General features: G+C 38.2%; 1 protein-coding gene across 5 annotated transcripts in view; it reads left to right on the top strand.

The window, feature by feature from the left end:
- plxna3 (plexin A3) overlaps positions 1-13,522 on the top strand; it is a 314,725-nt gene that overhangs the window by 170,233 nt on the left and 130,970 nt on the right. For all 5 annotated transcript variants that reach the window (XM_039773770.1, XM_039773774.1, XM_039773773.1 and 2 more), the window contains exon 9: positions 8,823-8,937. In XM_039773770.1, the coding sequence (XP_039629704.1) occupies positions 8,823-8,937 (115 nt within the window). The remainder of the gene's footprint in view (positions 1-8,822; positions 8,938-13,522) is intronic.

The following is a 13,522-nucleotide window of genomic DNA, read 5'->3' on the forward strand; positions in this document are numbered from 1 at the left end:
CATCCTCTTCGTGGACATAGTCCTATATGCTCTACTAAATTAAACTTTGAATGCTCTTCTTAAATGACCCATCTTGTTATTTGTCTGTCACTGTTGTGATATTTCCTGTGTAGATTTGTATTGTAACCGTGTTTTACTTATATAGCCAATTTAATTTGTACAATGTACAGTGAATACTGGCTCTTGGGAACATAGAATAGAGAAGCATGCAGCAGCCTCATGATCCATCAGGAGATAATTTTGCTTGGTGTCTGCCAAGAATTTTTCATTGACAGAGATACGGTTGTCACCCTGTGGTGCCTCATCTTTCTGTATTGTTGTTAATCGTATATTTTATGGACTTGCATGTTGTGCTCATGATTTTGTAATATCCTCACAAATACTCATGTCCAGAGTCATCTCTTTCCATTGCAGGTTCACAGTGAGTCAGTCCCAACAAAGTAACCAGGAATAGGGTTCTATTCTGTCACAGGGTACACATCCCCCAAATACTCAAACTCTAGAGACACCTAATGTGCCTTGCTTTGAAATGTGGGGAAGAACTGGATTACCCAGTGTAGGGGTATCCATCTCCAATCCTGTAGATGTAGTAGATTTTCATTCCAACCATCTTCTTAATTAGTGACCACTTTTTACTGCCAATTAACTACTTTTGCCTTAATTTTAATTGACTTGACTCAAGCCCCTAAATTGTTTCTTTTTTCCATAATAAGTAACCAAACAATAATGAGACACAAAACAACCCAAAACACGACGGTAAACTGCATCCATCACACAATATCTGTAAATAAAAAAAGGGGAAGCTCTCAGTATGGTTGATCTGCTCAGGTCACCAAAACCTTCTGATGACGTCTCTCTATTATAAAAGAAATCTTGAGATGAGACTAGACTATTTCCAAGAGATCTGTTCAAGTCTCACCCTCCTCTCAACCATTTACGGTTAATGGCCCATGCACATGGTCCTGTCACCTCTCATTCGTGTGAGTGCTTTTGTCAGACATAGTTCCTGAGCTCTCAGATCCTATAATTTTTTACGTTTTCCTCACTTTAAGTTCCCAATAAAAGAAGGCTTATTATGTCCAAATCTCAATGAAGAATTTAATCCCGAAGGGTTATCAACAGAAGAAATGAGGACATGGGCAATCCTTGCACCGAGAATCAAGTCAAATGAATTTACAGTAATCCCTCCTTGATCGCGGGGGTTGCATTCCAGATATCGACACCAAACACTACGCAACAGGTGAAAATACGCGAAGTAGAAACCATATGTTTGTATGGTTATTTTTATATATTTTAAGCCCTTATAAACTCTCCCACACTGTTTATAAATATTCCCCGCACAGTAATACAGCATAAACCCTTTGTATTCTCTTAGATATTAGGTAAGATTCATTGAAATTATATATGTAAACACACTGGTTATATACAGTAAAACCTAAATATTATTTTAAAGATATCGAGTGTCTCCGATATCACATATGTTACAGCCATTACGATAGACAGGCCACCAGCAATAAATACATACAATGCAAGAAAAATTGTATACAGTAAATGTGTGTACAGTGACACTAAATGTACGTACATGTACAAAATACTGTAAGTAGAAAATTAATTATGGTTACTCACCAACAATGACACGATGACTTGTCCTATAACGATGAGTTTATTTTTACTGCACAACAAAGGAGAGCGTTACAGCTCTTCTAAAGGAGCAACTTCAGGCGACTGTATAGCACCGCCGTTATTCTTCTTCCAGCAGTATTCAATCCAAATCCCTAAAGCAGATTCCATCCAGACTACTGCCTTATTACATCCACTTACAACTCGTTTTGCACCCTGGTTAAAAGGACACTGCGGCCGTAGATCTTATATTCCTTTCCTACTTTTTAAATAAAAAGAATCGTAGCCTCATTGATGCTGTAATGATGTCTTACAGTGGTGTAGCTTTTCCCTTTCTTCAACAAATGCAAAACGTTTACCTTTTCGGCAATCGTTAACATCTTCCGTTGGCGCTTGGGCACGGCCCCTGAAGCAGTAGCAGGAGCATATCGTTTTGGAGCCATAATGAAGAGCTTGACTATGAACAAAGATAAACACAGTTAACTCTTTACACAGCGAAACACGTTGATGCTGAATGAGCGAGATGAGCCTTCCTGGTTAACACTGCATTCAGAACACAGGAACTTAACTGCGTGCTCTGATTGGTTAGCTTCTCAGCCATCCGCCAATAGCGTCCCTTGTATGAAATCAACTGGGCAAACCAAATGAGGAAGCATGTACAAGAAGTAAAAAGACCCATTGTCCGCAGAACCCACGAAGCAGAGAAAAATCTGCGTTATATCTTTAGTTATGCTTACATATAACATCCGCGATAGAGTGAAGCCGCGAAAGTCGAAGCGCAATATAGCGAGGAATTACTGTATGTGAAAATTGTCAATCGGTTACATGGCAGATTGGTTAAATGCGTAGAAATAGACTATGCTGAAACAGTTGGTGATGATTGTATGGAAGATGAAAACATCAACTTACAGTATCCTGTAGAATATCTACAACCATTAACACAGTCCGTTTAAATTGTACATCTGCTTCCCCATATGCGATTGGCAGAGCCACAGAGTGGCTAGAGCGTAGCGCCTGCACGGGGATTGGCGAGCGAAGTGAGCAGGGAGCAGAGCCCCCTAGCTCTTAAAAAAAAACAGAAAATCAACAATTTTGGAAGTACCTGCTGTGTCAAAATAAGACCACCAACAAGCCATGGAATTAAATAACGGGTTTCATTAACAGCAAGAATTGACTTCTCATTAATTAATTGTTTGGAGTTAAATTGGTTGGAGTTTGAATCCCTGATTTAGCTGGTCATCTAATGGCTCGCTTCACATCTCATTTTTATTTTGCTGCTATTTAATAAAGAAAACAATCAATTCAAAGGACTAAATCCTTAAAAAATAGGTCTATTTAAATGAAGGGAAAAGACGTCAATTAGCAATGAAAATTTGTCACTGATTAGAAAAAGGATTAGAATGAAAACCTGCAGTGACTGTGGCCCTCCAGGTTCAGAGTTGGACACCCCTGACCTAGAGGAAGCCGAGTTGGACAAGAGCAAGTTAACAAGGAACTGAACTCAGGCCTCTGGATCTATGAGAGAGTATTGATATAATTGATAACTCATGCATTTTAGGTTGTTTAGTGCTTCCTGACTTGTCCCAGGATAGGCAATGCTCATGGCCACCATGACCCTGAGCTGATTTAAGAGGCTTTGAGAAATTTACATTATGTTATAAAGTTAAAGGTAATGGGCTTCAATTTTAGTTTCAGGCATTTTAATAAGCATTTGCTTTTTGTTTTCAAAGATTTATTCACCTGATGCTTGTTTTCTTCTCACTTTCATAAGTCCCATAGGGTAGAGTAGGTGGGCTTACTAGTCTTGTCTCTATAATTAAGCAGTGTCCTGTGTGGTGTTTGCGAGAGTCACACCAGACAATGGTGGATTCTATGTGTTCATCTACTGTTCTCTGGAACATGCCTGTGCTAAAACAGTCTGGACATTTACATGTTCAGCAGCCCTTGAAATATGTATCCATCATTTTTTCCTGAGCTCACCTTTTCCTTGCAGTGCTACCTCTGGAAGCTGGTCTTAATGACAAGGGCATCAGTTGCAAAGCAGAAACAACTCCAGATAGGAAGCCAATCCATTATAAGACCCTATCCTCTACATACGTCAGTCAGTTTGGATTTGGCAATTATCCCAATATGTATGTTTTTGGAATTTTAGAGGAAAATGAAATATTTAGAGGTAACTCCATTAAGCTTTCAGTTAACTACAGACATTAATTAAGCCGGTGAAACCCAAACCTGGGAAAAGTCATGGCCTTTCCTCAAGTAATAATAGCCTGAGTAGAAATCCAGAAATTAACTAACATGATATATTTTTCTTGCTGCCACCAACCCTTCCACTGAGTACTCTTTGAGAGCTAATATTTAGAATGTAGTTTTGGGATATCACATATGTGTTCAGAAGTAGCCCTAAAAGACACCATGTGCTGCAAGTCTAAATCATTTTTTTTTGCTTCATTTTAGGATTAAACCCATGCCTGCTTATTCTTTGTTGCTAATGGATCAAACGCCTTCATGCTGTTAAAGCGAGCCACCAGCCTCTTCCTCAATGTGGTACCCGTTTCCATGACAACTGAGGCAGGCCTACCTGATTATGGCCTGGTGGCAGCCTGTGCCAGACTTCCTTGTTTATACAGTCCTGTGGGAACGATTCTCCATTGAATTGTTTCCCTAGCACAAACATGAAGTGGTGGAGAATTGCCCCTTAGAAACCTCCACCCACCCCACCATGCCTTTGTTTCTTTTTCCACAATTTCTTAGGTTTCAAGAGCCTGTTTCCTTTGAAATATAGTATATAAAACGCAAAAAGACCCACCTGCAACCACTTCCTTCTCTTCCACCCCCACAGGACACAAAATCCCATTTGGAGGGTCATTGTCTAACAGTATGTGAATTCTTAAAATGTTCTATACAAATAGTAATTACTGTACTTCTGCAAGACATTAAAAAAGAAAATAGAATGAAGCTCCGGGGTTTGTGAGTGCTGGCTACAGAAATGTCTTATTCAGCCTCTGTGGCATTCTCTTTATGCTCACTTTTCTAACCATTTATTCCCTAGGTACCAAATTCAAGCCAACCCCCACCGATGTTTTTTGTGTGATTAATAGATTTCTTGTTTTATAATTCTGTTTACACAGTTGTTGCTGAATGAATTGGAGCAAAAAGTTCAATAACTTGAAAGCAGATAAAAAGCGTAAATCTTTCATTTTATTTCCTTCATATATTGTAAGCATGTCAATGAGTAGAATATTTTACTTGTAAAATGTGTAAAATCCTGGACAGGTTTACTTCCCTTTGTCTCATATAAAATTGCCCACATGTTATAAAAGGTCCCAAAAACTCAAAATCCGTCACGGGCTACTGCCGTTAAGTCGTGTATGGTTTGCAAAGTGATAGGGTGCTGCCTGTCATTTAAGCAATTGACATTGCTCCACTACTAGTGTTGGCTGTGATTCTCCAAGGAGGGCAGCATCTCCAATGTGACAGTCATGAAATGGGTCTTGAAGACACCAAGGTGAGCAAGATTGGGTCATGAAAAAAAAAGCTTAAGAAACCCTGTTATAAAGTATCTTGGTGTCATGTGGCTCTTCCTGACCCCTGAACTATTGGACCCAGCCTGTTATACTTGAAAGAATGAAAACAATTGGATATATTTATATTTCACATCATGTCTGCCACAGGCTTTTCTCCTTCTATATGCAAAACTCAGAACCTCAGCTCAGATGTGGTGTGATATAAGCTGAACCATGGTGGTGATGAAAAATGTGGCACAGGATACTGTACTTATGTCAGGTGTGGTAGTTGTGGTAGTTTTTTCAGAGGGTTGTATATTCTCGTTATTCATTCATTTGTTGAATCTGCTTATTACAGTTCAAGGCTGTGGAAAATCTGTGCATTGGATACAAAGGACAAGCTAACATTGCAAAGGGCACCAGCCCAAAACTTGGCAAAAATATACATTTGTACACACACAATTTATTGTATATTTGAATTCTAATCAGAGATATGATTACCGTACTGACATTATAGGTGTTCAGCATCAGTCCCAGAAGCTCATGATGGGTGATCTTTCTGGATCTCATGTTCCCCTTCACTTTTGAAGCCACATATGCACCAATTAAAAATTATAAAATTGTATTGAATTCAACTGTTTGTTCAAACATGTCCATTTCATTACAGAGTTTTGGCAAACTGGTTATTTAGCAGCAGCATCAGGCACAAAGCTTAAAATTGTATTGAATCCAATTGTTTGTGCAAACATGTCTGTTTCATTACAGAGTTTTGGGGTACCACTCATTTAGCAGCAGCATCAGGCACAAAGCAGCAATCTACCTTGTATGGGAGGCCAGTGAATTTTCAAGGCGCATACTGAAATACTTTAGTGTTAACAGTTCAGCGTCTTTGAGCTGAGAGAAGACCAATGTGAATGCTGGAACACCATTCATATTCCACACAGTTGGTCAGGAGGCTGGGATTTAAAAACAGGTTGCTGGAGACGCACTGCTATGCTTTCCTGAAGTTTGCCTTTCTTCCATAATAGAAGCAGGTTAAGCCAAACTGTTTAATATGTGGGACTATCATATTTAGTTCTCCTTGTGAAATGAGGTATTTGATAGACTATTTATAAAAAATACACTTTTAACATGAAAGACATGATATTATACTGCATTGTTATAGTGTAGAATTAGAATAACCCAACACTGGTGACATTATTGTCTTATCAAGGTTATGCTTTTAGATGGCTGCTGCCTTTAATCATTATATTGTGTTATGAAAGAGCAGAATCCTTGAATCTCCCAAGTTCTTTCTTATGTTTGTGAACAAGTACAGTACATGATAATATTTGGAACTTACAATGAACTCCAGAGCAGACGAGGTGACAGCAGGCTGAGAGCTGAATGGCCACTTTTGTTTACCTCTCTTAAGGTGACAAATCATTTTGTAGAAATAAAAAAACTCAATGAAAATGACTGTTTCACAAATCTGCATTTTGTGTTTCTCTTTAAAGCATATTCTTATATGAGTAGAAGCTCTGCTGGCTCTATCAAGTGCACTGCCTGTATTTATATCGGTCTTTAATAAACGTGCCCTCATGTCTGCAGATACTAGAAATGTACCATCTGTTTATTGCTTTTAAAGCAGAACATCATAACACAAGATACTTAACAAGCTTGCCATATCTCAAATGATATAACAGATAGCACTTACTGCAAGCCAAAGTCAGACTCTGGAGTGTATAATGAAAAGAGCTGAAGGGATGAAGAGAGTGATGTCTGCACCAATAATGCACAAGCACTTCATCAAAAACTTGAAGATGTCATGGCTAGTCCTTGTGTATACTCACTGCGAACGACTTACAGGGCTAGAGTTGTTGAATGGACTTTCTAGACTCTTTTCCTTACTCTAGGAAACTGATATGAAAAGTTTGCATTAAAAAAGTAGACTTAAAGAGGTAATCCTGAGATAATGGTGGTAGAGTTTTTACACACCCGTATTTTGGGGTTGGAGAGCTTTTGAGGAGAAGAGTCTTCTTTATAAATGTCTCCGTTAGCTCTTCTATGGTTTCAGAAGGGAGCAGAGCCCAGATTGTAGTTAGCCCTTGCTCCTATGTTGCTTGGCTTAGGAAAAATAGTGGGTGTGCAATTTTATTTTAAAAGAAAGGAAAAAAGATGTGCAGCATGAGGTAAAAACTGCTTGCTGTGGATGTTTAACTTCCACTTGCTGTCTGTCATATGCTTACATTAGAATATTAGAACAATCTGGGCGAGAACAGGCCATTCAGATCAACAAAGCTCTCCAGTCCTATCCATTTAATTCTTCTGAAATTACATGAAGTCTAGCTTTGAAGGTCCCCAAAGTCCTACTGTCTACCTGACTGCTTGGCAACTTATTCCATGTTTTTGTGTTTCTCTGTGTAAAGAAAAACTTTGTAATATTTATACAACATTTTATCTCTTATCTCAGTTTATCTTAGTTTATCTCTTAATTTCCAATAAGTCAGCTATTCCTCGTGACACATTAGGTTTAAGAGATAACAGAAACACTGTGACAACAGCCAGCGAGTGTTCCTTTTAAAACTATTTGTCAGTCTATGAATCAACACGTCTTTTGAAGCCTTCATGTGTTCTGATTGGTTAATCAGTACAGTATATTAACCCCACTCTTGAAATGAAACACCTACTCAGGTACATGGATTTAATAAAACAACAAGTTACTAGTTCTAGTTTGAGTTAGTTAATTTATAGTTTGATTATTAAAAGGTGTGTGATGTGGAAGCTGCAGAGTTTAAACTGAATTTGTGTGTTCTGTCATAGTCAGGTTCATTGGAACACTGTGAGAGTGAGAGTGTACTGCCGTTGTCTGAATTTCTCTTAACATGTCCTGCTTCCATTAAACATAAATTTGATAAGAGCAGGAACAGATTATGATATGCAGTTATACAGACTGGTGGAGACAGGAACCTTTGTGAACACATGGGGATCCTTCTCCAAGCAGATCAGAGCAAGTGAAGGTTGAGTTTGGGTGATTTCTAAGAGAAGTTTGGGGGTAAGGAAGATGCTGGCAAACAGCAGGGTAGTAATAAAGTAGTGTGTTTGGTGGAAAAGTTAAAATAACATGCAGCAATTGCTTTAGTGGCTGCTGATTAATTCACTCATATCCTTTTCCATGTCCACGTACTTCTAGATGTCATTGTGAGCTTGTTGATCCTAAGTGTATGTTTTGGATGCCAAAGTGCTAGTTTGCATGTCACTATTTGTGAAAGCTAAGATAAGAAAAAAAATAGGCCTAGTTCAGTGTCACCTTTCTCTAACATGCCTTGCAGAGCATTGCTGTCCTCATCTAAGGCACATTCCTGCCTTGCATCTGATGCTGCTGAGTCAGGTTCCTTCCTTTGTGACCCTGACTCGGATTAAATGAATTTGGAAATGTACAGATGAATTAATAGATTGTCCCTTATAGATACGGGTTGAGCCGAAAGGCTTCCTTAATCCTTGCTCAGTGCAGATTTTTTTTAATTGGTATCCTAGCACAGACGTCCGCATCTCAACAGGAGCTTTTCATCCAAAACATGGCTTTACATTCTGAAAGACTGTTTCTTGGAATGTTCTGACAGTTTCCAAATATATGTAATACTTGAAACTTGGCGTAAAATGTTGTATGCTTTATGTAACTGATGTGTTATCTTTTTTCTTTTTCCTTATTCCCAGGTGCCTTTCCTGCGTGAGTAGCTTGTACCGATGTCACTGGTGTAAATACAGACACATCTGTACTAACAATGTGGCCGAATGCTCTTTCCAGGAAGGCAGAGTTAGCAGCACTCAGGTATGTTCCTTTTTGTATCTGTTGACGCAGTTACGCTGTATAAGTGTGACAGTAATCTTGATTAGTGTTGGATGAAAGCTTTTAGTATTTCTGGAGAAATGTTCAGGTTGAGAGTAGTGATTGGCTAAGTAGTTATTCATTGTGTTTGTCACTTTGGGCTATCTTGAAGTGACCTGTGGCCATTTGAAGCAACAAGTTAGCCTTCATTACATTCAGCACAAAGTTACAGTTTTGTGACTAGGGTTGTTTATTCTCATGGGTGCTTTAATTGGACATCTGCTTTATTGGTTTTTTTTTTTTATCACATACTTTTTTAGTGGTTTCACTAATTGGTTAAGCTTTTGAATTGTTTATAACCATCCAAGTCACTCATGTAGCAGCTGGACCCGATTGGCATAGACTGGGAGGAGGCAGTCCAAGTCAAGGGGAAATTGTGGGCACAGCGGCCTAGTCAGGGAATGTAAGAAGTGTTCTTATGGCTGAGGGATTTTTTTCTGTATGTGTTTGCTAATGTTCTCTGTCCCCTGCATATCGTCTATACCCACTTTATTGGTTCTCATTTTGTCTTCTTTGACATACTGTCAAGCTGATTTCATTGTATATATTTGCTATTATCAGTATAGTATGAATTTGTTCATCTTGTGGCATAGTTTTACGTTCTTGTAAGATCTTTTGTGTTCACCAAGAAAAGCTCCTTGTATAATAGTCACTGACCAGTGTTGTCAACTTAAAAGCAATTAGTTGATTTCTTGTTTTCTTTTACCTGATTTTATACAGAACATAGATGGCAATGTTTCCCAGTCTGAGCCAAAGCTCACTACTGGACTTGTAAAGTTGGTGGACATGTTTAGTCCCCAGGGATTTGTAATCTCCACATTAATGTTTTGTTGGAGCTGATAGGGGATGACTAACACATTACAAAGTAGCTTGTAAAAAGGACTGTGGCATGGGGAGGAATCCTTTCTTTCTTTCTTTCTTTCTTTCTTTCTTTCTTTCTTTCTTTCTTTCTTTCTTTCTTTCTTTCTTTCTTTCCGGTGGGTTTAAAGCTCCCAGGCTTGGCGAGAAACAAAAGCTCACTAATATCTGAGGGGCGCACATCTGTGCTGCTGCTGTAATCTAATCCTGTCACAGCAAAATGGCTCTTTGCCCATATTTTGTCTTTTTGTTTCACTTTGTAAAAACAAGGATCACATCAGAGCCAAATTCTATGTCCTGAGGCTTGAAATGGTCAATTGCTCACAAGGCCTTAGTGTTGTAGTGTTGTTTATAATGGCTTGGGTCGTTTCTTTGGAGTTATGAGATGACAGTCTGATGCTTTCTATGCTGCCACAATACCTTTGGGCATAAGTAGTTGTCTTGTGTTGGGAAAGCCAAGAGTTGTATTTTCTGCTCATCTGTTTGCAAAGAGCAGTCTATCAACTCTCACAAACTATTCATTTAACTTTGGTTAACAAAATAATGGTACCTTATTAAGTCTCTCTTCCTTAACAAAAATCTAGAGGTGAACAAGTAAATGTATGATTTCTTAAAAAATCAATCTGACTTGCAGGAGGCCTAGGAAGACTGAAGGTTCCCAAATGTAACGCATTAAGGACAACGATTGATTTGATGATTTAGTAGTTTGATTCTTCTACAAGACAGATTTTTCCATAGCAATATTCATGTTATTACGAAAATCAGAGTCCTCAACACACTACCAAATACTAAACTATCATTCATTCATTTTCTCATCCCAGTTCATCATGTAGTGTAGAAGCTTAAACTAGTAGCATTGTATGCAAGAAAGGAACTAATTCTAACCCATTACAGAGCAATCTTACACAAACAGAGCAGGTTTTAGAGACACTAATCAATCTTACAAATATTCGTACAGGAGACAAACTCAGGAGGGTATACAGAGAACTTTGTCATCAGCACATAGATAATGAAGTTGGACCTATCGAAATTAGGTCTACAGTATAGCTTGCTAGTGTCATGAGGCAGTACTCTTTCAAAATGCATTGGCATAAGCAACTATGTTGCCCATGCACAGTCTGGTATGAATGGAGCCATATTCGCAGTTAGGTGCCATTTCAAGGTTTTATTTAACTTCTATTTTATAAGCTTGTTTTTGCTTTTAAACAGTAGAGTCAAAACCGACAGATAATAATGGTGTGAGTTTTAAAAAAACATTGGCGTGATAGTTGTTCCAAATTCCCTTTCATCCCTTAATTTTTAATGTTTAAATTATTATGGTCAGGAGCACTTGAAGTCATTGCTACAGCAACAATGGGTACAAAGCAGAAATCAGTGCTGGCCCAATGATACTCCAACAAGAATGATTCAGATGGTCTCATACAAACTAAAACTATATCTGGACTGTGAAAGGAACTCAGAACCTTGTTAAAAACTGTCGAGCAAATACCTTTCAGTGTACTGAAAGGCATAATGACAATAAATAAACTGAAATGAAAATTATTAACTTCAGCAGGGGGTTGAATATTGTATCTGAGACCTGGAAATTCACTTGTTAATCATTTTGTTTTTAACTTTTTTACAAAACTTTTAAAGAGGCCACTCTATGATGAACTTCATAGTGAAGTGAAGATGGACATATTGCCCGTTACAATGATGACTGGTCAACTGGCTACGAAATAAGACAAAATGCTAATGACATGAATTGAAATGAAGAAAAAGTTTGAAGAACAGTGACAGACTAATTACCTTTGTATTAATAGCTGACGCACCATTTCACATTTCATTCTGCTATTTTCTATTACAGAGGTGGACCTCAGTCCATCTATTTGAGAGGTTTTCATTGTCAGTGCTAAGAGGCCACAGTGGTGATGGGCTTTTGCTATGACCAAGCACTTAATCAGAGGCTGGATTGTATTTTTTATTGAGGTCCCAGCTTAATTCTGATCTTTTATTAACTGGTTTCTACTCTTCCTAGGAGAAATTAGAACATACTTTCAAAATGTTTGCATTCTGAAAAAGTGCAGACAAAACAATCACAATTTGTTGCATTTTAAGAGACCTAAATCATTTTTTTTCCTAAAAATTGATTGATTTCACAAAACAGGCAGGCATTTGTAATTTTTTGTTCTTCACAGGCTCAATATGAATTATCCACCACTACTCTTCTGGTTGTTTGCAAAATTCCTAGTTTTAAAGGACATTTTAGTAGAAATCATAAATCTGTATTAAAGTAGCAGTCTAGATGTCTTTTGGTACAAATAAGTAGATTTGTCAAGATGATAATATTTTATTTTTTGCTAATTTTGATTAATTCTGCATTCACACTCTGAATACAAATACTGAACAATGAACAGGCTTACTATACATTGAGTTCAGTTCAACTCAGGAATTTTCCTCTAATTAAAAGATTGGTTACAGTGAAAATTTGTGGCTCCAGTGCCCCCAGTAAAGAGTACACCTGACCTAGAAAGTAGAGAAATGAGTCAGTGAGAAACTAATTAAACCATCATCACAATAAAAGCCACATTCTGATGAAAAGACTGATTTTATAGTGAAAACGCGCGGCCAATACAGATTGCAGGCCTCCAGCACCAGAATTAAGTACTCCTGGTCTATTAAAATTAGCAGGAATGGCTAATGACAAAAATTGCTTGAATGAAAAAACAGTGGTGGACCGTGTGTCGCATTACGGTCCTAGGGTAACCCTATTCTCCCCTTTATACTCTTTATTATGTAAAATGCAAGAAAATGTCTTAAATCCCATGCTCTTACCACACTGTCAGCTGCTGTAGTTCATCACTTCCTCTCTTCTCTTTTCCATCTATAATACCAGAATATTAGAGTGAAAGAACAGACAGGAGTTAAGTTACACATTTATTGATTTATTACAGACAATTTGCCCAAAAATATTAAACGTTAAATGAGTGTTGGCAAAATAATAGTAAACGACCTGAGTAATAATGAGCTCATCATGTTTCATTAGTCTTTGGTCCAGTTTTGTCCATCATGGCTCTTGATCTCGCATGTTCTTTGAATGGAACATGGCCAGGCCTCCACCTCCATGGATGGAAAATGGCAACGAGAGATGGTAAGACTGAGATACCAAACTTATACCAATTTCTCTCACATCAGTGGAGTAACTAGAGTTGGTGTCACCCAGTGTGGTAACCAAGGTCAATGTAAAACCTCCATAGACCCCTAAGTGACTTTATGAGTAGAACTTCTTAGCAGATCATGCTTTAAACCTATGCAGCATGTTGACACCCAGCTGTTTAATCCTGTGTGATAATTCCCACTATTAACAGCACCTAGACAGTCAATTGTTTCATTGAGCAAGGCTTGGTGGAGTTTGGCTTTGGTGATTTCAGTCCGAAACACTGGAGAAACACTTTATAAACAGTCATTTGGGTATCACCTATTCTGATGGTATCAACTAGTGTGGGCCGTACCCACCGAGTGTTACTTGTCATGGACCAAACAGCCGTCATGGTACGGAGTGTCTCTTTTTATGCAATAACCAATCCTGAACAGCCACACCTCAATGACCAGTCCCTGCTTCATATCAATTCTTGCTTCAACAAGACTCCTAGCTGAAAACAATACCATTCCATTAACTTGGACTCCATTA

This window comes from Polypterus senegalus, chromosome 13 (genome assembly GCF_016835505.1).
Source record: "Polypterus senegalus isolate Bchr_013 chromosome 13, ASM1683550v1, whole genome shotgun sequence".
Classification (NCBI taxonomy): Eukaryota; Metazoa; Chordata; class Cladistia; order Polypteriformes; family Polypteridae; genus Polypterus; species Polypterus senegalus.